This window comes from Bos taurus, chromosome 16, assembly GCF_002263795.3.
Source record: "Bos taurus isolate L1 Dominette 01449 registration number 42190680 breed Hereford chromosome 16, ARS-UCD2.0, whole genome shotgun sequence".
Classification (NCBI taxonomy): domain Eukaryota; kingdom Metazoa; phylum Chordata; class Mammalia; order Artiodactyla; family Bovidae; genus Bos; species Bos taurus.
The window spans coordinates 56,365,264-56,389,680 of record NC_037343.1 but is presented as its reverse complement, the minus strand read 5'-3'; the positions used below and the strand labels follow the sequence as shown (position 1 = coordinate 56,389,680).

The 24,417-nt window shown below is 48.1% G+C and overlaps 1 protein-coding gene across 2 annotated transcripts in view; it reads right to left on the bottom strand.

The window, feature by feature from the left end:
• Positions 1-3,146: 3,146 nt before the first annotated feature.
• The window catches only part of TNN (tenascin N), a 72,803-nt gene continuing 51,532 nt past the window's right edge, over positions 3,147-24,417 (bottom strand). The window contains exons 14-20 of one of the 2 annotated variants that reach the window (XM_010813339.2): positions 23,971-24,101; positions 22,844-22,976; positions 22,021-22,172; positions 16,599-16,695; positions 15,515-15,682; positions 6,835-6,998; positions 3,147-4,056 (exon numbers count right to left, since the gene is read on the bottom strand). In XM_010813339.2, the coding sequence (XP_010811641.2) occupies positions 3,916-4,056; positions 6,835-6,998; positions 15,515-15,682; positions 16,599-16,695; positions 22,021-22,172; positions 22,844-22,976; positions 23,971-24,101 (986 nt within the window). In that variant the 3' untranslated portion in view covers positions 3,147-3,915. The remainder of the gene's footprint in view (positions 4,057-6,834; positions 6,999-15,514; positions 15,683-16,598; positions 16,696-22,020; positions 22,173-22,843; positions 22,977-23,970; positions 24,102-24,417) is intronic. The other variant, NM_001205841.3, reaches the window with a different exon arrangement.

The window sequence follows — 24,417 nt, the reverse complement described above, 5'->3', positions numbered from 1 at the left end:
TCACTGTCTGTGAATCTCTACTTCCTTCCATGCCTCCCTCCATTCTCTATGCTGTCACCAGACTGATGCTTCCAAAACGTAAGTTTCACTACAAGTGTCAGTCCAAGGTTTAAACACCCTCAGTGTTCTCCACTGCCCCTCCCAAACTTTTTCATCTTAGCTGTGGTTCTCAGCCCCAGATGCATGTCAGAAGCCCCTGAAGCTTTAGAAAGCACAGCTGCACAGGACTTAGCTGAGACCCATAGAAGCGGCATCTCTGGGGGTGAAGTAGGGTCTGGTTATGTGACAGCTCCAGCTGATTCTGATGATCAGTGACAGCTGGGACCACGGTGCCAGCTGAGACCACCATGCTCACATGGCTGAGATCAGTTCCTGCCTGTCTCTCCAGCATGGCTCCCCACCAACCACTCCTCACCCCACCAAGAAACCATCTTCCTCCCTGAAACACACCACACTCTGTCCATTCTCACTTTCGCCATCAGGTAACCTCATCCCAAGGTGCCCTGCCTGCCCCCAGCCTTTCGCCTGTCCCTGGAGAATCCAGATTTGTTCTTCCAGACGTGATGCTGACACCACAGCTGCAACACTTCCTGGGGCACCCCGCTCTGCTCACAGCACTCTGTCCATCTCAATGCGCACTGGGCGTCCCCATAGCTGTGTCCACCACATCGCAGGCAGGGGCTGTGTTCTGCTTATCACTCAGGGCTTGGCTAGCATCTCCCATGGAACAGGAAACCACTCAAGAGACTTTATCAACTGTTTGTGATACTCTGTCCTCACTTCTACCCTAGTGCCTGGCTATGCTGCATGTCCCTTCTATGACAGCTTTTGTTTCTTGCTGTTCTTCAGTTGCTCAGTCATGTCCAACTCTTTGTGACCCCATGGACTGCAGCATGCCAAGCTCCCTGTCCTGCACTATCTCCCTGAGTTTGCTCCAACTCATGTCCCCTGAGTCGATGATGCCATCCAACCGTTCATCCTCTGTCACCCCCTTCTCCTGCTTTCCATTTTGCCCAGCATCAGGGTCTTTTCCAAAGAGTCAGCTCTTCGCATCAAGTGGCCAAAATATTACAGTTTCAGCTTCAGCATCAGTCCTTCCAATGAATATTCAGGGTTGGTTTCTTTTAGGATTATTTTATTTGGTTTGTCCTAACCAGTAGGAATTGTCCCTGAAGCTTCAAAATGCTGGTGGCTCATAATCTGACTCTAAGAAAAGTGTCTGACCCTCGGAAACGCAGGTCTACCCAGAAATCTATTCTGGGGCCTATATTCAGCTGCCAGAGCAGGAGCTCCCGGAGTTGGTCACGTTAAAATGAGGTTAGGCACAGAGGTTTAGGTCTGGAATGTTCTCCTTCGTCAGGCAAACATCCTTTGAAAATGAGCTCCCTGGCCCTACCCCCACCGACTTCCTTCTCTGCCCCGGTGGAATCCTTGAGGAGTCAACTGAGGTTTTCTCTGCCCTGTCCTTTCAGGGCAGCAAGAACCCTACAGGTGAAAGAATGCAAGAAACCACTCCAGTTTCCCACAAGTTCTCTGGCTACCATGTCAGACGCCTCCTGAGCAAACAGCCCATCAGCGAGTGGCCCCCTTCGCCGGAGCTACTAAGACAGCAGTCACCCGTTCATCAGCAGCCCCAGCCCAGACCTGCAGAGTCAGAAGGGCTGGAGCACAGCAGTCCTCTTCCCCAGGCACATCTGAGAAGCCTGATTCAATTTGGGAAGACCACCCACCAGGCACTCCACCCCCCCACTCTGAATCATCCCAGGATTTGATCCACTTTGCAAAGGTGGCTTTCCTTTTCTAAAAAGGCTGCACCCACTGGGGTGTGCACAGGGCTCCTGCGTCAGCGAGGTGGAGACTCTACCTGCAAACAGATGAGAGGCCTCAGGACTGAGAGGCTGCACAAAGGGACCTTTAAAACCGACAAGGAAATTAGCTCTTGCTCTGGCCCTAAGGAAGCTGGATCAGGACTAAAGATATCTAGTCAGTTTCTACAAATATCTGCTCCTCAGAGAGGCTTATGGAGCCCCCCAGTACTGCCACCAATCTCCACCTCCATCTCTTGATCCTACTGTAATTTTCTTTCATGGCACTTATCACTTCTGGAAATTGTATGGATATCTGTTGTCTATTAATTATCAGCCTCCACCGATAGAATATCAGCACAAGGACAGGAATCTTGCATTTGGTTCACTTCTAGAGCAGTAGGACTTAGAGTAGACCAGCATGTAATAGGGAGTAATCAGTATTTGTTGAATGAATGAAGGAATGAATGCATGACAGCACACACACTCCAGCAGAGCAAGAACTGGCTCGCTCCGCTCTGTGAGCTCACCTCACGCTGCCTGGTAAGCAGGCAGAGCCTTAAAGTCTCCTTGAATCAATGAACAAGGTGCAAGCTTGTTTTTAAACTATGAGCCCCAACACCTACACAATACTTCATCCAGACTGCCCTTTATCAGGCTGAGCAGTTGCCAGGCTATTGCTCAGTGCGTGTGTAAAAGGAGCCAAGGGGATGCTGAACATTTTAAAGGTTGACAAACATTATTCCAAAAGTATGGCTTCGCATTTGGCCAGAGGTTAAAACCTGGAGAACCCGAGGTAATAAAGGACTCCCAATCCTGAAGGAGGGTTGCAGCTTGTAGGGTATTTGTCTTCCTCCTCACTCACTCACTCCTCCTGGTTCCAAATACCATTATTTACCATCACAGCAGTAAGAGGTCACGGCCAACCAAATTCCATTATAACGCTCAAATTGTACCTTTGCTTGCACTTAGGTTAAATTTAGAATTCAAGTGCACTTATGTGGGGAAAATAACACACAGCATATTTTTTTAAATCAGTGGTTTATTTAATTTTTTTTTCTTGAATAGGAATTTGACTTTTTTCAATGGTTACTGACTTTGCTACACAAAAACCTTCCAGAGTGATAGGAAAATAAGACAAAATTATCTGACCTTGTGTCATAATAATATGCCAAGTGTCCATTCAGACAATAAGCATCTGGTACTGAGCACTTTCAGAAAACCCAGGGTTCCAACAGAATAGGCGGTAGGGGAGAGGAGGGAAGGCAGAGGACTTGATGTTATGAAGGAGTGACAAAGAAGAGTCTTTGGGAGGACCCAATTACCAAGAGAGTCAAACTATTTAAGGTTGAAATAAGTGAGAATTTATTCACAACATATGTGGATCTACAAAAGTGATTATGCAGATGGCTGGTAGGGAGCACTTCAGAATAGCAGTAATATAGCTGGGGTTTCCAGCATGCCGGATACCAGTCAGAACTTAGCAAAATTCAACTCTCTCTCTGTCTCTTCTAGTTCCCTTGAATAACATCGGCAATTTTTTTTAAAAGGGGAAGATTTATGCCTTTGTCCCCCCAAATCCAGGGATAATGGAAGGTAAGTTTCAGGCTATCAGCCCCTTGTCATCAAAGTGAAACCCCTCTTTGGTGCTTCTTTTTAGACAGAAGATTTGTATTAGTAGAACTATGTGTATATACATATATATACACACACACACCAATTTTGAGATTTCCAATTAGTGGAGTACTAGATGATTCTTCACTTTTTTTTTCCCCCTAACCCCATATATTTGTTACTGAAGACAGAACAGAAAACCTTACAGCTTCAGTGCTGTCTCTCCCATACACACTGTGCAGCTACTTTTGTATGGATTTTCAGGGCCCCAATATACGTGGGCAAAATGCAGGTGACAGGGAAGTAAGCTGCATGACTGAGAGCTTGGTGACATGCTTTGTCCTGCAGGTTATCCAGCCATCTCAGAAGCCAGGGCTATGAGCATTCTTCAAACTTCCATCAGCCAGTCATCACTACCCACCCCACCTGACGCTTACACGGATGTCCCCAACCCTGGGCTGGTCTCCTTTTGTGCTGTATGTAGACAAAGGGACCGTCAGAACGTTCTCGAATTTTCTCCCAGCATTCGCTTCTTTCTGCTCAGGACATGCTCCCCGCTGTAGCCGTGAGGTCGGATCTTCAACTCCACAAAAGGAATGGAGAATTCATGTCCCTTCCATGGCTCCCAGTTCACCCCCTATGTTAAATAAATAAATAAGCCAACAAATAAACAAGCCAAGGAGAAGAGGCACTTGGGAGAGTGGAGTGGGTTACGGCACCAAAGAGTGCTTCTCTACCGGGGAAAGCACTCCCTCTCTACTCTGTTGTTCTTTAGTCACTCAGTCGTGTCCAAGGCTTTCACAAGCCCATGGACTGCAGTCCACCAGGCCCCTCTCTCCACAGGATTTCCCAGGCAAGGATACTGGAGTGGGTTGCCATCTCCTTCTCCAGGGGATCTTCCCCACCCAGGGATCGAACCCAAGACTCCTGCATTGGCAAGTGGGTTCTTCACCACTGTGCCACCTGTGAAGCCCACACCTCTCTGCACAAGGGACAGAAAAGGAGACTGGGATACTTATAACGGAAGTGAGAGAGGGATCTGGGAGTGTGTGCCCTCTGCTGGGCAGCTGAGGTTAGACAGGCTGAGGACTGGGAAGCCCCCTGGGGTTGGAGGCTGGGGGTGTAAGCCCAGGAGGCAGGTGAAGCCAGAGCAGCTGCAAAGACAACACGGGGTCAACCTGGCCAGCAGTGATTAAATTCAGAGTGATTTGCTTCACTCTTTTCCTTTACAAAAAATTAAAGACAAAAATAAACATATTAATTGGCCAATTGTGTAAAATCATTCTCAATTTACACTGTACAGATATTAGCTCTGGGGTAACGAATAGCCTGCTGAAAACTAAATTTCGCATTATGACTTTTGACTGGTGAGCACAATAATATTTAATTCACTTAATAACCTTGCAACCTGGCCAATAAAGAGCCCAAGTGACCAATTTTATGTATTTTAATTTGTGAGGTAAATAATAAACAAGAAGCTAAATGCTGTGCAGACTGTGAAAAGCACATTAACCAGATGAATGTCTTTTATTAGCAAATATGGGGATGGTTTAGGGCACGCTGGCTGCTCATTTCAAATATCTGATCTCTGATCACAGCTTCCCTCAGTCCACATGCAGCCTCCAGGATTCATGGGCCCACCCTCCTTGGCTCCCCTAAGTGCAAACTTCTTCTTCCCTTTGAAAAATCATGTAAAGATGGGGAGTCCCTACTGTCTGGTTAGGACCAATGGAAATAGAATGTACCTGGACTTTAGATGTATTAATATTTACAGTCATATTGGTATAAGGTGAGTTCTGGGGAGAGGTAGCTTCCTGAAGGCTAGGATCAAGATCCAGGGTAGGAAATTAGAAGCCCAAGGAGGGGAAATTTCATAAAGTGGGATGGATTAATGATGAGTAGGAACAAAGATGCAATTTTCAAGAAGCTGTGAGGGAGCAAGCAGGAGATGCCTAGTTGCTGGCGAGGAGTCAAGATGATGTTCTCGGGGCATGAGAGTCTGAGAAATCACTGGTAGGAAAGTTTTAGAGCAAGGGAGGGGTGAGGAGCCTGTGTTCACACTCCTGAAGTGGAGAAACCGGTTTAGCACAACGCTCTGAGCAGACTTTGGGTGGCTCTAGGGTGAAGTGGATCCAAGGGTGTTTGTGTACGCTAAGTCACTTCAGTCGTTTCCAACTCTATGTGACCCTATGGGTCTTACCTAAAGCAGAAAACTGTGTTCCCCATGATCAAAGGACAGAGAAAAATAGCTCTGGTTTAACTGGAAGAAGGACTTCCCTGGTGAGTCAGATGGTAAAGAATCTACCTGCAATGCAGGAGATCCAGGTTTGACTCCTGGGTCAGGAAGATCCCTTGGAGAAGGGAATGGCTACCCACTCCAGTACTCTGGCATGGAGGATTCCATGGACAGAGGAACCTGGGATCACAGAGTCAGACACGACCGAGTGACTAACACTTTAAATTTTCACTTTTAACTGGAAGAACAACTGGATAGAATTCTGATGTGTCTGTTATGGATAAAATGTTTGTGTCCCCTCCCAACCCCCCAAAATGTATACAATGAAGCCCTAACCACCAGTGTGATGGTATTCGCAAGTGATGGTATTCACAAGTGGAGCCTTCGGGAGGTAACTAGGGTTAGATGATGTCACCCATGGTAGGATCAGTGCTCTTACGAGAAGAGGACAGATCAGAGCTCACTCGCGAGCTCGCTCTCCGCCTCTACTGTGTGAGGACGCAGTGAAAAGGCGGCCATCCACAAGCCAGAAAGACCTCCCATCAGAAACTGAATCTGCTGGGAACTTGGACTTTGCATCCCCCAGAACCATGAGAAATGAATGCCTGCTGTTTAAGCCCCCTAGTCTCTACTATTTTCTTACAGCAGTTCAAGCTAACGAAGAGAGTGTCCACATGTGAATTTGTAAAGCAGGATGATGTGTGATGCATACCATCTCTGTTAAGCAGTGGGCGGCCTGAGTCCTGCCCGACACTGAGGAAGGGCGCAGCACTGGTGGGAATGCAGAGAGCGGGGGGCCGCAGCAGGTGGGCAGGAAGGACCTAGACCACAAGGCCACGGAGCCTGGAGAAGGAGCCGCACTGCTCTGACTGTTGGCCTCCGAAGGAGAGGGGCAGCACACCAGCTGGAGGGTGTCACTCCAGAAACAGAATATGGGTGGAGCTAGTGGTGAAGAACCTGCCTGCCAATGCAGGAGATGAAAGAAATGCGGGTTTGATCCCTGGGTTAGGAAGATCTCCTGGAGAAGAAAATAGCAACCCACTCCAGTATTCTTGCCTGGAGAATTTCATGGACAGAGGAGCCTGGTGGGCTGCAGTCCCCGGGGGTCGCAAAGCGTCGGACACAACTGAGTGACTAACACTTTCACTGGGACAAAAAAGATGTTCACCTGTCACCTACCTCACTGTGCTTGGTCTCCCCGTATCTGCCATTGGGGTTGGCCAAGTGGCAGTTCTTGTACCACCAGCCGCCGTGATGCGTCAGGGCACAGTTGCTGAGGGCGATGTCGTTGTCTCGGTCAAAGGTTGTAAACTTCCATCCGTTGTGGTAAGTGAGTGCGTCCCCTGCGGGCAAGCAGAGGTGACAGAGGTGGGTGGGATCCTCCTCTGGCCTGAGAGAGGACCCGGCAGGAAAACCTCCGGGCACAAAAATGCCAGGGGTGCAGTTGGTTATGCCACAAGGAGTCACGCTTTTCTCAAAATCGCCAAGATGAGCACACAATACGAATGAACAGGTTCTCTTTCCTCGCTTGTCACCCAGACTTCAGGCCTGTTTTTCCAATAGCTTGAATAGCTTTTCCACTTAGAGGCTTCACAGTAAAATATCCAAACATCCAGAACCGAACTCCTCGACATTCCTCATAGTACCAGACTGACCTCACACAACTGACCCCTGTCCCATGCCGCTGTCTCTGCTTCAGTATCCCCTCAGGGGCCCAGACTGGACACTCCTGAGCCACCTTTGACAATCCTATTGCCCGCCTCCCCCATCAATGATTCAGCCCTTCCTTCTGCAGATCACTCCAATACACCCCTGTCCCCCACGGCTGCCACCCTAGGGTCTTCTCACCTCTCCAGGCCTGTGTCAACACAACAGGCTTCCCAGTTCTTCCGAAGCTTAATAAGTATCCTTTTTCATCATCTCAGATCTACTTCCTCCCACAAGGAGTGAATTACTCCTCCTGGCTTTGCAGGCTTGTACCTTGGCTGTACCTTCTGTACAACCTCATAGCCTGCTGTCCCCAAAGGCACTGAATATGTAGGGTGGATGAGTCCATCGTCCATGCCTCTGCTTATCTGCTTCTCTCTACCCTTCGTCAGTCCAAGTCCTCACCATTCCTCGAAGCCCAGCGCAATCCCACTCCTGAGGAAGAGTCTCCTTCCTAATCCTCCCACGTGCTCTCTTAACACACACACCTGAACTTCTAGAGCCCTTCTGGGCACACAGGTACAATTAAGTGCTCATTGCAAACTGTCTAGAAACCTGCCTTAATTACTTGACTTGTGTTTCACTATTTCCCCATCACATTTGTCATTCTTTTACACGTTTACTTTTTAATTCAGCTCATAAACGGCAATAAGGGCTCATATAAATCCCAAGCTTAGTCAAGTCCGTTCCTGTGATAACAATACTTCCATTTAATCTGATTTCCAAGTTATGGATCACCTCCACATGTACATTCTCATCTGATGCTCCTGACAAGCCTGAGGGGTGGGTTAGGCAGCTCTTAGTCCCATGAGGAAGGAAACTCACAGAGTTTGTTCTAGGGACTTGCCACAGTCACTCAGTCCACTGGCAGCAGAGCCAGGACTCAAAGCTGCGACCCGAGACCCCAAGCCCAGGGTTCTTTCTGAGCCACCAATGCACCTGCGGTTTCCTTACTTCAACAGCAGGCTTTGATTATGCCAACAGGAATGAGCTCTCTCTGACCATCTACAACAATGGTTCTCAAAGTTCAGTCCCTGGGCCAGCAGCATCTGTATCACCTGGGAACTGGTTAGAAATTCATGTTCTCAGGCCCACCCCAGTCCTACAGAACCAGAAACTCCAGGGCGGTACCCTGCAGTCTGTGCTTTGACAAGCCCTTCAGACGCCAGCTGAAGCTTGAGAACTTTTGTCCTGCAACCTCATTCATTTACTCAGGAAACATCAGCCTGCCACGGCCCAGGCTCTGGGAATGCCAACAGCGGTCCTTGCTCTCAGTTGCGGGTGGCTGCGGTAGATACATAAAGAGTTGACAAAACGGTGTAAAGGGAAGGTCCAAGTTTGTCTTTCTCATTTGGGAGCTCAGACGGTGGCCCTTTCATGTCCACCGTGTTGTTTAGTCGCTAAGTCGTGTCCAGCTCTTTTGCAACCTGACGGACAATATATAGCCTGCCAGGCTCCTCTGTCCATGGGATTCTCCAGGCAAGAGTATTGGAATGGGTTGCCATTTCCTCCTCCAGGGGATCCTCCCAACCCAGGGATTGAACCCATGTCTCTTGCACTGGTAGGTGGATTCCAGTAGGCCACCCGGGTAGCCCTCATGTCCACCTTTGTTGTTCAGTCACTCAGTCGTGTCCAACACTTTGTGACCACATGGACTGCAGCACATCAGGCTTCCTGTCCATCACCATCTCCCGGAGCTTGTGCAAACTAGTGTCCATTGAGTCGGTGATGCCATCCAACCATTTCACTCTGTTGTCCCTTCCTCCTCCTCCCTTCAATCTTTCCCAGCATCAGGGTCTTTTCTGAGACACAGCAAAACCTCTTCCCCCGTTAATTTTCTCCAATGAAAGAAGAGCAAACTGTGCCTTCATTCACAGGCATTTCTTCATCTCCTTAGATTTTCCACAGATAGTTCCCTATAGTTCAAAATACCACACAATGGCTCCCTTAGTAACACTTTTAACGAGCACAGTTTACCTAACTTGCAAGTAAGTTCCAAGAGCTGTTTTCTAAGCACCTGTGCAGAGACTGTTTCTGAAAGATCTCCTTGTGGCTATCTAACCTTGGGCGCTGGGATAAAGAAAGGTGAAGCAGGTTGTGGCCTGAGTGGCCCCTACCCCCAATCCATGATGGATTACCTACCTTCTGGCTTCAGAGATTGAAGCCACACTAATGTTCCAAATGTAGATAGTGAGTGCTCCCATAAATTAAAAACTAACTTTTCTTTGGTCATCAGGCCCTGGCTAAGACAGTGTTCTGATGTATTAAGCTTATCTCCCCAAGGAAAATAAAGCAGAAAAGTCAATGGTGGTTCTCTGGGAGTTTTAGGAGAAAACATTGATGAGAGATAAGTGCCCCACTTCTAATGTAATGGCCTTGGGTGGGAGGAGTCAGTGGCAAGCCTGTAAGAGGTCTGAACCCAAGCCCAGGTGGGGCTGCTGAGATGGTCAGCACCCAGCTCATCAAAATATCTCTTGGGGCAGAGGGGTGGCCAGGGGGGTCCCTACTGGGCCCAGTGGTTAAGAATCCGCCTGCCATTGCAAGGGACACAGGTCCGATCCATGGTCCGGAAAGCCCCGACATGCTGCAGGGCAACCAAGCCCATGGGCCACAACTACTGAGCCCGTGATCCAGAACCCATGCTCTGCAACTACTGAAGCCCTAGAGCCCATGCTCCACAATGAGAGGGGCCACCGCAATGAGAAGCCTGTGTGCTGCAACTAAAGAGTAGCCCCCGCTCGCCACAACTAGAGAAAGCCCATGCACAGCAGTGAAGACCCAGTACAGCCAAAATAAATAAAAATAAACAAATATTTAAAATATAAATATATATAAAAACCACTCTGGAACCAACTCTTCTCCTCTCGTACTTCCTGAGATAGGAAAGATGAGCCGGCAGCTAAGCCGTCTCGGGCCAGAAGCTGTTAGCATCACATCCCCTGTGAATGACACGCAGGCGCAGGATCACGTGTCTGGACCTTGAGCATCTTCCACTCGGAGACCAAGAATAGGCTGATGAAAGTGTGATTTGTGTCACCTCCAGCTTTCCCTTTTGTTCATGTGTCAACAATGTTTTCCTTCTTTAAATGCCAGTACTTAAAAAATTCACTTCAAAGCCAGGAAGGCACTGGCATTTGGGGTGGAACAATTTTTCCCTGTGGGTATCTGGCAACCCTGGCCCCAGCCCACTGAATGCTGGCTGAGTTCCTCGTCACATTTCTAAGTGTCCGTAGAGGGTGAACCATCCCTTCTTGAGCAGCTCTAAGTCTCTGAAATCAGCTGTAAGTGGCTAGTTAGCCCACAGAAATCCTTCTGCACCACCCTGAATGTCTGCCTATTTATGTTTTCAATATAATCTCCAAATTAATGAACAGCGGCATCCTGAAGGTAGAGCTCATAGAATGTCCTACCTGTCTCACTCCAAGAATCAGAAAGTCAATTGATCTGGCATTACCTTGCTGGAGTTTCCTTCAAGGAGAATAATGTGCTGGATTTTTTTAAAATTAATTTTTATTGGGGTATAGCTGCTTTACAATGTTGTTTTAGTTTCAACTGTACAGCAAAGTGAATCAGCAACACATAGGCTTCAGTCATGTCCGAATCTTTGAAACCCTGTGGACTGTAGCCTGCCAGGCTCCTCTGTCCATGGGATTCTCCAGGCAAGAATACTGGTGGGTTGCCATGTCCTTCTCCAGGGGATCTTCCTGACCCAGGGATCGAACCCGTGTCTCTTATGCCTCCTGCACTGGCAGGCAGGCTCTTTACCACCAGCGCCTCCTGGGAAGCCCTATTTAGCACAATAGCTGCTTTACAAGGTTGTGTTAGTTTCTCCTCTCCAGCAAAGTGAATCAGCTACACATACACATATATCTGAGTAGGGTTCCCTGAGCTATACAGCAGGTTCTCCTTAGTTATCTATTTTATACATAGTATCAACAGTGTGGATATGTTGATTCCAATCTCCCAGTTCATCCCTCCCCTCCCTCCTGCTTTGGTGTCCATATATCTGTTCTCTACATCTGGGTCTCTGTCTCTACTTTGCAGCTTCTTGATTTGACTTCAGTAGAAGCAAAAGTTGAGGGTCGACCTGGACAGTCTGAGTAGGGATAGTCTAAAACCTCACTTACCCACCAGAGCTGTACATCTCTAGTTCCAAAAAGAGTAAGAACAGGGTTAAAGGCTGGGGGGAGCTGGCCCATGCCTGGAGATGCAAAATGTTCGCTTTCTACCGGAATGCCCTGTCCTCTAAGGAGAGCTGGCCCATGCCTGGAGATGCAAAATGTTCGCTTTCTACCGGAATGCCCTGTCCTCTAAGGAGAGCTGGCCCATGCCTGGAGATGCAAAATGTTCGCTTTCTACCGGAATGCCCTGTCCTCTAAGGAGAGCTGGCCCATGCCTGGAGATGCAAAATGTTCGCTTTCTACCGGAACGCCATGTCCTCTAAGGAGAGCTGGCCCATGCCTGGAGATGCAAAATGTTCGCTTTCTACCGGAATGCCCTGTCCTCTAAGGAGAGCTGGCCCATGCCTGGAGATGCAAATGTTCGCTTTCTACCGGAATGCCCTGTCCTCTAAGGAGAGCTGGCCCGTGCCTGGAGATAGCAAATGTTCGCTTTCTACCGGAATGCCCTGTCCTCTAAGGAGAGCTGGCCCATGCCTGGAGATAGCAAATGTTTGCTTTCTACCGGAATGCCATGTCCTCTAAGGAGAGCTGGCCCATGCCTGGAGATAGCAAAATGTTCGCTTTCTACCGGAATGCCCTGTCCTCTAAGGAGAGCTGGCCCATGCCTGGAGATAGCAAATGTTCGCTTTCTACCGGAATGCCATGTCCTCTAAGGAGAGCTGGCCCATGCCTGGAGATAGCAAATGTTCGCTTTCTACCGGAATGCCCTGTCCTCTAAGGAGAGCTGGCCCATGCCTGGAGATAGCAAATGTTCGCTTTCTACCGGAATGCCCTGTCCTCTAAGGAGAGCTGGCCCATGCCTGGAGATGCAAAATGTTCGCTTTCTACCGGAATGCCCTGTCCTCTAAGGAGAGCTGGCCCATGCCTGGAGATGCAAATGTTCGCTTTCTACCGGAATGCCCTGTCCTCTAAGGAGAGCTGGCCCATGCCTGGAGATGCAAAATGTTCGCTTTCTACCGGAACGCCATGTCCTCTAAGGAGAGCTGGCCCATGCCTGGAGATGCAAAATGTTCGCTTTCTACCGGAATGCCCTGTCCTCTAAGGAGAGCTGGCCCATGCCTGGAGATGCAAATGTTCGCTTTCTACCGGAATGCCCTGTCCTCTAAGGAGAGCTGGCCCATGCCTGGAGATAGCAAATGTTCGCTTTCTACCGGAATGCCATGTCCTCTAAGGAGAGCTGGCCCATGCCTGGAGATAGCAAATGTTCGCTTTCTACCGGAATGCCATGTCCTCTAAGGAGAGCTGGCCCATGCCTGGAGATAGCAAATGTTTGCTTTCTACCGGAATGCCATGTCCTCTAAGGAGAGCTGGCCCATGCCTGGAGATAGCAAAATGTTCGCTTTCTACCGGAATGCCCTGTCCTCTAAGGAGAGCTGGCCCATGCCTGGAGATAGCAAATGTTCGCTTTCTACCGGAATGCCATGTCCTCTAAGGAGAGCTGGCCCATGCCTGGAGATAGCAAATGTTCGCTTTCTACCGGAATGCCCTGTCCTCTAAGGAGAGCTGGCCCATGCCTGGAGATAGCAAATGTTCGCTTTCTACCGGAATGCCATGTCCTCTAACCAGTACCTCATCATCTAGGACATAAGCAGCCAGAAGCTTGCTAAATTTCAAAATCCTCCTTGGGGACCAATCAGCACATATAAGGAAAGCTCAAACTCCACTAACCCCACCACTATAATTCAGAATTTAAGAGTAAGAATGATAGCACACAGGGGAAGATTAGACCGCTGCCTAAATGCTGCATGAATTCTGAGTCTCTCAAGGCTTCCTATTAAAAAATACATCCTCCACTGACCAGCACTTGTTGGCCTGCACAACCTTAGAATGGGAATTAGCCCCTAATCGCAGTTAAAATGCAAATACAGTCCCCGGGAGGAGAATCACAGTAATTCACAAAGATGTTGACTCCTTTTCACTCATTTTCCCATTAGCATCAGGTCATTTACTGGATTAGGATAGACCTCAGAGAAGGGACATTTGAATACTAGAGGGAGGGGGACGAGGTAGCCTGGGAGGGCAGGCTTGAGCGAGGTCCCCAGTGGAAGGCCCATGAGGGGAGTGGCTTCAGGGAGGGACGTGGGCACAAGTGCCAAAGGGAACCAGCCCAACCCATATCTTATCTGGAGAAGGTGCCATGGGTGGAGTCTCTGAAGACTGGGCTTTTTCAGCCCGAAAAAGGAAAGCTGACTGATCACTGTGGTCAGGACTGAACAGGGAACTGGGAAGAAAAGGGATGGCCAGATATTTAACCATGTGGGCTGAGCTAGAACAGGAGGAGGCCGGGTCTGATGAAATAAAGCTCATATTTTCTGGCAAGATACAGGGCCCATCTGGGCCTCGTTCTTCCCCTTTAGTGTGTACCACGCATCTGTGTTAACCAGACCTCTTTAGGAAATGATACTCCCTCTTAATATCCTCAAGGAGCCACCATGAATCATGACCTGTGATCCAATACTTTGTATGCGGTGTAGATCTGGACTTTGTAAACTGTCAATGATACATCATTTGACAGACTTATAATCCTCTATCTCAAAAACTCATCTAACTGTGCTCTGACCTCTAACAGGAGAGACAGTCCTCTGAGTTTTCTGAAAGACTGCCACCCGGGTTATAATCCTCGGGTTGGCTGGAATAAAACTTCCATGTCTTTCTTGTTTTTCATTGACAGGTCTAAGAGAGACTGCAGTGTGCACACCCCTTCCCCTCTGGCTGGAATGCAATCTGATCAGCTACAGTTGGTGGAAGAGGGTGAGAGGCAGTGCACTCACTCTTACAAAAGGGTGTCTTGTAATCCCTCTCATTCGATTAATATCCTTAGACTGAACTAAATACCCATCTGTGTTTCCCAATTGTATTTTAACTGGCTTTTTTCTATGCCTGACTTCCACGTTTTTTATATCAACCCTGAATATTCACTGGAAGGACTGATGCTGAAGCTGAAGCTTTGGCCACCTGATGCGAAAAGCCAACCCATTGGAAAAGACCCTGATGCTGGGAAAGATTGAGGTCAGGAGAAGAAGGGGATGACACAAGATGAGAGGTTGGATGGCATCATCAACTCAGTAGACATGAGTTTGAGCAAACTCTGGGAGATAGTAAAGGACAGGGAAGCCTGGTGTGACACAGTCACTGGGGTCCCAAAGAGTTGGACACGACTGAGCGACTAACACACACACACACACACACACACACACTCCTACATAGCCCCAACAAAGTCAAAAACACGCTATGTCAAACACTAGACTTACTTGCTAGGGTTTAAAGACGATAAATATAGGTTTAAAGTATAGTATTAAAACAATAACCACACCTTGCATCTTAAAGAAAATGCTCAGTGTCATAATTTCAGTATTTCATCAGCTGCTTAATTTTGTTCTTTTCCTTTCACGACTTAACACACCACCAACTGGCTTAAATCCAGTGAGACGCTAATTGCAGCTACCGTTCCCCTCCTTTCAGCCGAACTGTGAATTTCTGTGTTGTCATAGTTGTGTGGAGTTAATGAGACCTAGACTTCTTATTGTGTGAATCAGCACTTTCATTCTTCTGTCTTTATTTATGGCAAAGTACCACAATCAATTTAAATAACACACACACACAGGCACCGCTGTGCAAGAGTGGCAGCCACACTGCTGAAGCCTAATAAGAGGTGGGCAGACACCGTGAAATCTCTCAGAATGTGGGTTCATCAGCTAATGTACAGCAGCCTGAATTGGAGCAGTAGAAGAGGAAGAATTTTACTGGTAGGGGATCAGTGTGTAACATACAGAAGTTCTGATTTTATGGTCAAAGATTGCTTTGATGATTCTGTTTAACCCCCTACAGGGAGCAGGACCTCAGCTGTTCAATGAGGACAATTCACCTTTGTAAAACAATATTCCGTCCCCCAAGTCTACAGCAGGTGGCCGACCCAGCCTCAAGACGCACCAGGCAGGAGACCCCAGCAGGAAGGACACATTTTGTCTTACCTGCCGTGCCTCTGTATTTCCCGACTGTGAGCCTGTACCGCTCCTTGCTGGAGGCCACCTGGAAGGAGTCGTACACGGCATAGGCAGATTCGTTGGCAGTCTGTAAGTCCACTCTCACCTCATAGCGGGTGGGCGTGCCCATGGTGAGGTTGTGTAGCTTGTCAAGTCCTAAGAACAAGGAACAGAATTCTGGTAACCAACTACCCTGTGTGTGTGAGCACCCACCGTTTGCATCGGAGACTTTCAGTCCCCCAAAGGTGCCTTGGCCTTTTCCTCCTGTGATAATGGGAGGGTTTTCCCTATTCCTTCTCTTCTGGGGGAGGGGGTGCCTGTTTTCTCAACCCATTATGTCTTTGGCACAGTCATGCTTCTGAGTGTGGAAACCGTGCCCTCTGGGAGGGAGCGGGGGTGGAGGGTAGGTAATCATGGGATGAATCTACCCCCACTGACTCCTTCTCTCTCAAGCAGGAGCATTCCTACTTATCATCCACTTATCTCACCAAGCGGGAGAGGAGATCAACCACTGACTCCAAGGTCACTGATGGGATTTTTGAACCAAGCAAACCACAAAACTCATCTACTCTATCAGATGCTGCAAATCAACGTGATGAGTTTCTAATTCTTCATTTCCCAATTGATGCTTCTGGCTATTTCATTCTCCACGAACATCTGCTCCAGAAAAGAGCAGAAGGAAAAGGGAGAAAACAATGCCACAGTGACTGGCATTCCTCACAGAATTCCAGGGAACCTGTGTGACTTCCCAGGGAGAGCCCAGAATCCCAATCAATCAATAACTGCTCTCCTCCTGTGGCTTCTGAGAAGTTCAGGCTGCAGGGAGATTGTATGGGGCTAGATGCAGGAGAAAGCCCACGTGTGGCAGTCCCACCCTCCCACACACTCAGTGCACACGAGAACCTTCCCAGTGACCTGGCCCCACCAACACCCTGGTGGGCAGCTTCCTCAGTGCCCCCGTCACCTGGAGCCCTTCCTGAATGTGGGGAGCTCCCTCAAGATGCCTGATCAGCTTCTTAGGGAGGAATCTCCCCTCCACACCCCAGCCTTCAGGAATGCTCAAAGATCATACCAAGCCAGAACTCCTTCATGGGGTCGCCGAAGCCTTCCACGTAGGTCCGCCAGCGCTTGAAGAAATCCAGCTGCCCGGTGTTCCTCCTCTGGAAGACCTGAAAAGGGAGACTGGTGTTTCTCTCTGACACACGTGGACAGACGTGGCTGAATGAGAGAGGACAGCATGGCACGCTGGGGGCTGCCCTGAAGATGGACAGAAGTGGCCAGGAGGTGAAACTGACGGGGGTGGTGATGGACCGAAGTGGAACCAAGAGAGAGGAGGACGTCAAGACTGCCTTTTGAGTTCTGGGCTCCCAGTGCTGATGGGAATTCACTCTGTCGATTGCTGAGAAAGGGGCTCTGAGACAGGACAGTTTCCATGGGGGCAACTTCGCTCATTTGGGGACCTAGAGAGTGTGAGTGGCTTCTGAGGTATCCTGGTGAATGAAGGTGCCATAGGAGCTGCTGAATGTAAGGGCCAGAGCTCTCAGGAGAGGGCCAGGCTGGACTTAGAAGGTGAGCACGTGTCTGAGATAGTGCTGGCACTCACCAAGTCCAATTTCACTCTCCTCTCCTCCAGGACACAAAGAGACTTTTTGTTTTAGCCTTTCTTGCAGTTAAGTTGGAACCGTGTGACTTGTTCCAGCTACAGGACTAAAAGCGGGGGCACAGGGTGTGGGGTGGGGGTCTCCCCACTCTCCCCCATTGCCCCAGGCCATGGTGCCATGGTGAAGGCCACATGTCAAGAGGGCAGAACCATGAGCTGGAATCAGCCTGAATCCCTGAGTCACCACTTAGTAGTGACTTTGCACACGTCAGAAAAAAAGCCTTTTATGGGTTAAATCACTGGAATTAGGTGTTAGTTTGCTACTACGGCTTAGCCCATTCCATCCTAACATGGAAAGCCATCAGGACACAGAGAGGGAGATGAAGCCATTGGAAGGATGAGATAAAAAACAGGACTGAAAGGAGCAAGTGGCCTAGAATGAAGCCTTGTGGATCCCAAGATATAAGAGCCACACACCACAGGATGAGCTCATGGAGGAGAACGAGGAGCAGCTGGTGATATGAAGGACAACCGGGAAAATGTGGAATCAGAAAGGCCACCAGAGGAAAGTGTGCCCGACAGTGTCACATGCTGGTGAGAAGTCAGGGAGCGTGATGCCCAAACTGCCCACAGACTCTGGTGACACGGAAGCACCGGTGACTTGAGTGAAGGCTGTGCTAGTGAGTGATGAGGGCAGAAAGCCAACCAGTTTCAGCTGAAGAGTGAGTGAGAAGGGACAACACAGAGACACAGTTGGGGCTGTTTCATGCGAGTATGGGCTGCTTTCTTTTCAAAAATCCCTCCATCTGGGGAAGGGAGGCAGTGCTGGTCAGAATCACTCAATTCTTTTTTATGAAGTAAATCTAAAAAGCATCTAAAGGCTAAAGACACCTATGTATGCTTTTGCACTTCTAATTCCTCCTGGCCTTGGCAGCCAAGCTAGACGCCACCCTAGCTAACCCCACACAGGAGTCTGGAACTCCCTAGGAATGGAGTGGCATCTTCCTCTCCACCTTCTGTCCTTTGCGCTCCTTCAAGAGCAGAAGCCCCAACACAAAATCCAGTCCCCCTCTTTTCTACCATGTGCCTTGAAGTCAACCACTTCATCTGGAATTTGATGAGGTAGACCTCCTAATATTTGAGCATTCTTGATACATTTTTCTCTGGGAAGACACAGGGACGGAGGAGAGAGCAGGTTGCCCACAACAGTGCCCAGAGCTCACCGCCAACTCCTGAAGCATCAGTCCCTGTCTGCTGGCCTGGGGGGCACTGAATGAAGGGTGGGGGTCCTGGCAGGGGGTTGGTGACTCAGTCATTTCTGTTCCTGAGCATCAGTCGACTTGTTGTCCAACAGGGTTGGAAGCGGGAAGGAGGTGTCTGCCCCTAGAGGTGCTAGGAGGACTCGTGAGACAGGGTGTGTGAAGGGTAGAGAGCTGCGAGCAGAACTTAGGGATGCTCACGGTGAACAACTGCACTAACACTCACTAACACTGTTGTTCCCTCTCCCCTCTTCTTATGTGTCCATCTTGTAGAGACACCACCTTCCTTCCCTGGCTTCCTTGATTTCTCTTTTCACTCACTGATCTATGTAACAAGTGCTCGTTGAGCATTTTTAAAGGCTGACTCCAGGGCAAGAATATACAATGCCATTTTACAGATGAGAAAGTGTAGAAAATCAAATAGAGTCACACAGCCAACTATTCAGTGGCTGATGCAAAGATAAAAGACTGCCTCATCTCTCCCTGAGGAAGTCTGAAAACACCAGCTATGTGGAGTCTACTGTTTAAAGAGCATGCCTTAAGATTCTGGGGCTGTTCATTTCCTATTATGGCACCTGGGACTCCTGGATCATGAACAATGAAATCCTAGGGCATCACTATTTGGTTCCATACACACTGCACCAAATTCTATTCCCACTAATGTAGTTAGTTCCCGTGTAAGGTCAGGCTCAAATCTGATCCCACTCTCCTAGGACAGAGGCTTTACAAAGGCATTTGGTCTCTATCGCCAATCAATGAACATAGTGCCAAAGTATTTTTTTGTTTGTTTATTTGTTTATTTTACTAATGCTTCAGTGTGGCTAGAGAAATTGGAAAAAAAAAAAAAAAGGTTCTGATGCTCTTTGCATCACTATAGACCCAGCTCTACACTTACTAGCTGTCTCCTTGGGCAAGTCAGTTAGCCTTGACTAGCCTCACTTCTCTAAACTATGAGATCAAGATGTTAATAGCTTATTTGTCATTATCTTAAATCAAGGCTTCAGCATGGTCATGAATCATGATAAATCATAAAGGCCAGAGTCTGGCTCATACAGATATAATGAGTGATTATTATATCTCAGTAAATGTGTTAGCTTGCATTTTATAATGTCAGATTTCAAATGAACTGACCCACAGGGATCATTTGTACATCTTGATAAGGCAGCCTTAATTGACTCACTGAGAATCTAGTCCATTCCCTTCTATGAGGTGAAAATACCTTATAATGAACTATTTGGGATAACAGAAACCCCTTGCCAAATAAATCTCAAAGGAGAAAAAAATCTTTGTCTGATTCTAACAACAGAGCTTTGTTGTACTCTAGAACTTTCAGTCCTAAATGACTAAATCAGGAGGAAAAAATGAAAATCTCACTTAGATGCCTGTGGAAAGAGCCTCTCATGTAGTTCTTAGGACTTGCAAGATGGGAAACAGAAATGGAAATATTTGAGACACTTAAGCGTTCCTTAATAGTCTCCATTCCAGCTTCCCACCCGTAGCCTCAGTTACCTCAGGGCAGAGTTCTGGCTAACCCAAGTTAATCAAATTGTGTTCTTGCTGCCTGAGTGGAGAAGAATTTCCTTAAAAGGATTTGAGAAGCTCAGTTTATAAGGATAATATACTATGATCATCTTTCAGTGACAGAAGACTTTTGAACACCCCAAAACATGGAAATTGCCAGTAAAAGATTCAGTGGAGAGGTTTGCAGGACTCCACATATTTTCTGGAGTGTAGTGGCTTCGAGGAGAACCCTATAGAGTCTCAGTTCATGTAGTATCTTCAGGAACCTGGGTGAGAAAACAAGACTAGGGAGGGGATGGGGCACTGGCATTGGTGGGAACCCAGAGTTATTTCTGGAACTGACCTCTGTGTTCTGGCAAAGGTCACTTGTGTGGGCAAGATGTAAAAGGCAAGCTCCTTGAGGTCAGGGATTTTTGTCTATTTGGTCCACTGCTGGTTCCTAAGTATATAGAACAGTACGTGACACATAGTAGGCACTCAATAAATATTAGTGGAAAAGAATCATGGATACTCCCAGGCAGACAGACTAGCAACAGGTCTCTTTCAAAAAATTGTCCCAGACACACATCTCTTTGCCTGGGTGAGGCTGGCTTTCAAGAAGGCCACATCAACAGGGACTTCCTTGGAGGTCCATTGGTCAGGATACTGCACTTCCAAAGCCAGAAGCATGGGGTCCATCCCTTATTGGGGAACTAAGATCCCATATGCCATGCAGCACACCACCGTCCACCCCCGAAAGCAAACAAAGAAACAACAAAAAGACCACACTGGACAGTACAGACATCCTGCCAATGGGTGACTACAGGGACAAAGGCAGGGAACTGGCTTCAAGCTTGAAGGGACAGAAGCGCAGAGGTACAGTGGTGCTGAGGAGAACAGCAGGTGCAGCCCTATGAGTCTAGTCAGGTAGATGGCCTCCATGTGACACTCGGTTCTATTATTTTTACAAATCAATCAAGAATGTCCCCCATCTGATCCATTTCTGCCTTTGGGCCATCAGATGCAGCTGTGTGGATAATAAGTTTTCCTCTTTGCTGCTTATCAGATGGTATCATTTTATCTGTGGCTGCTCGAGTGTCTTTGGTTCCACAGGCCCTGAACGAATGTGTAAAGGAATATAGTCTGAGCTCTATGAGATCATGCTTTCTCCTTCCCACAGCAAGTGGTGGAAGCACAGTGGGTCAGGCTGCAGGCTGGTTTGGAGCAGTGAGAGCCTCTCACTGTTCAGGCACAGGGAGAAGGTGGTAAGGAGAAGTGGAAAGATCAGATTGAAAGTCTCAAAAGCAGCTCATCATATAATTGGATCAGCAGATGCAATCAAAGAAGGTACCATGCGGTTTAATGGCCCACAGAAAATAAAACCTCCACACAGATGTGAGATGATCAGAACATTGCAAGTTTCCCTCTTTCAGGGTTTAGCCTTTCGTATCAAAGTTCCAAAGGCCCTGCTTCTGTACTGTGGAGCCAGGATGCAGAGCTTGGACAACAGGCTCCAAAATTCAGAGGACTGAGCCCCCAAAGAGGCCGTGTGTTTCCATCTTGGGTGACCTGAGATGACCCACTGGGAAAACCAGTGACCCAGGAGGCTGGAGTCCTAGAATCTGGTCCCAACTTTGTTATTAACTCATGTGACCGACTCAGTAGACATGAGTTTGAGCAAACTCCAGAGGATGGTGAAGGACAGGGAAGCCTGGCATGCTGTAATCCATGGGGTCACAAAGAGTCGGACATGACTGATCAACTGAATGACATGTGACTTGGTCAGAGCACTTCTCCTTTTGGGCTTCAATCTACCCATCTATAAAGTATGAGCAATAATCTCTCTCATTCTATAGCTTATATGTGAAGGTCATGTTTATGAGTGTGCTTTGCAGAGAGTAAAATGTAGGCAACTGATGTAAAGAGGCCATTAGTATTAATAGATGGTGATAAACCCACAAGCCTTCCCAAACATCAGCCTGAATGTAATCAAGCCTGCTCTATCCCAGGAATCAAGTACCTCAGGCTCTGTTCTTACAGTTCTCTGTTCTCTGAAAATAGCTGCAAGGTACCAAAGCGTCTCTCTCCCATGGATGAAGAAGAAATAGAGCTGCCCAGGGCTCTGTGTGACTCACAATCCAGCCGCCTCCATCTGTGTCCATGTCACAGTACACCTGCAGGGACCGGCTGGCATCCCCATGCAGGTAGATGGTGTAGAGGCCACTGGCGGCGTTACTGTTCTGCTGAACTTGACTGCAGTCCGAAGGGTGTGGAAAACGGGCACCAACTGGAACCAAGCAGAAGGACAGCATTGTTAGGAGAAAGGCATGGGAGGAGGGGAGTGGGGCTAGTCCCGTATTTTAAGATCATTTATTTTGTTTAGAAATTATTTTGGAACCTCCTACTATTTTGTATCTTCCAACTCTTCACTCACATCTTATTTTTCTCACTCACCCTGCTCTCATCAAACCCCTCAAATGTACTAGTGTGTGCTAAATTACTTCAGTGTCCAATTCTGTGACCCTATGCACCGCAAGCTGCCAGGCTCCTCTGTCTGTGGGATTCCCCAGGCAAGAATACTGGAGTGGGTTGGCCATGTCCTCCTCCAGTAGATCTTTCCAACCCAGAGACTGAACTCACATCTCTTACGTCTCCTGCATTGGCAGGGGGGTTCTTTACCACTGGTGCCACCAAATAAGGTCAAGTTCATATCACTTCCTCCTCTGACCAAAGCCCCACCTCTTCCCCTCCACCAGACAATACTCCACTTCACTCCCTTCCTTCATCTCTTTACCATGGGATGGATTTCTTCTGAATTCATAACCCCACTTCCATTTCCCCTTGTCTAGAGAAATCCAGAGCCCTGTCGCCACTCGCTCTTCCTTGGACACATTTTCTGGCTTGTCCCATGCTTGTCCTGCACTGCAGTCTAATTCAGAGTGCATGAGGTCACATTACCTGTGGAAAGGTTTGTAGATACACTCCTGCTCCGGCGATCACCCTTAAAGGCAACCAAGGAGACAGGCAGGGTGACACCCTGCTCAAGGCCTTGCAACTCAAACCTCTGGTCCCCTCTTCCAAGCTGCACCTCCTAGCAAACAAAGAAGACAGCAGACATTCACTCATCACCCGCAGCACCTTGGTGTCAACAGCACTCCCTGGTGCTAATGACAGAAGCTCCTTGGGAGGGCAGAGTTTTGTCTTTTTGAGAGCTCAGTAGTAACCCAGAATCCCAGTAGGTTCCAGCCGCTTCTCTTTAGGGCTGTGCCATGGAGATTCAGCACTTCTGGGAGGTCTAGCTGGGAACCAGCACCTCAAACTGCCACCAGGGCAGCAACCTCAAGGGGAGTACACATGAGGTCTCCTGCCCTCCAGATACAAGCTGGGGCACCAACAACAGCCACTACGGGCAGCAACAGGCTAGCAACACCAAGCTGAGAAAGTAATGGGCAAGGTGAAGCTGGCCACTGATCTCTGAGGCAGGGAGATAGCTGGGTTTTCAATAACCTTTCTCCCTAGGCTTATAGTGGCAGCTTTACCACTGAGATAATGAATATATCAAGGTGCCCTTCCTTTTTTCCTTCCTCCCTTTTTTCTTTCAAGGAAAGAGAATAATAACTTTCCACTGGGACAAGTCACAAAAATATGCTGGCTTTCTAATTCCAGGTGAGAGGTATAACTCTTGAAATAAGGTTAATCAAATTCATTGAATAAATATTTATTGAACACCAACCATGTGCTAAGTTCCAAACACTTCAGACACAAGGCGAGGCAAAGCAGACAAAAATTCCTTGTCCTCGTGGAGCTAACATTTACTGGGGAAGTAACACGGGACAGATGTGTGGCCAGCAGATATGTGACAGGCAGCTAGGAAGGAGCAGGCACGAAGGTTAGTCCCATAAAATGAGACCACACGTACACTGTTCACAAATGACCACGTTTAGCATTCTCCCTTGCATACAGCAAGTGATCAGTAGGGATCAACACGTTCATAAGAAGGTTGCCATGGACCAGCTATTGGTCGGCCCCAGTGAGTTGCTGTACATGGAGGCTGGGGCAGAAGAGAAAAGGCAAGTGTCTGGTACCTTGACAGTGCCGTCTGGGAACTGGTAGGTCAGAATATAGCCATCGATCTCGGCAGAGGGGGGTGTCCAGGTCAATACCCCACCGGACTGGGTTACAGCAGAAGGATGAAGGTTTTGGGGAGGGTCAATGTCTGTATATAAAACATCAAGTAATTATTATTACTAAGGTAATGAGAAGAGGTAATTTTTGAGATTTCCGCTTATATTCTCTACCTACACACTCCCATTTTCTTCTTCCTATCAAGCAAGTAGCAGGCTCCATTCCTCTTTGCCATAAGGTCTTTAGGATCTATTTTTCTAAAAGTATAAACCCATGGAGGACAAGAGGGTTAAGGGGTGAGTTTCAGAGGGAGTGAACCTGGGCTCCCACTTCCCCAGCAGATCTGCAGAGAGTGGTGGTGGTGATGGTTTAGTCACTCAGTCATGTCTGACTCTTGTGACCCCATA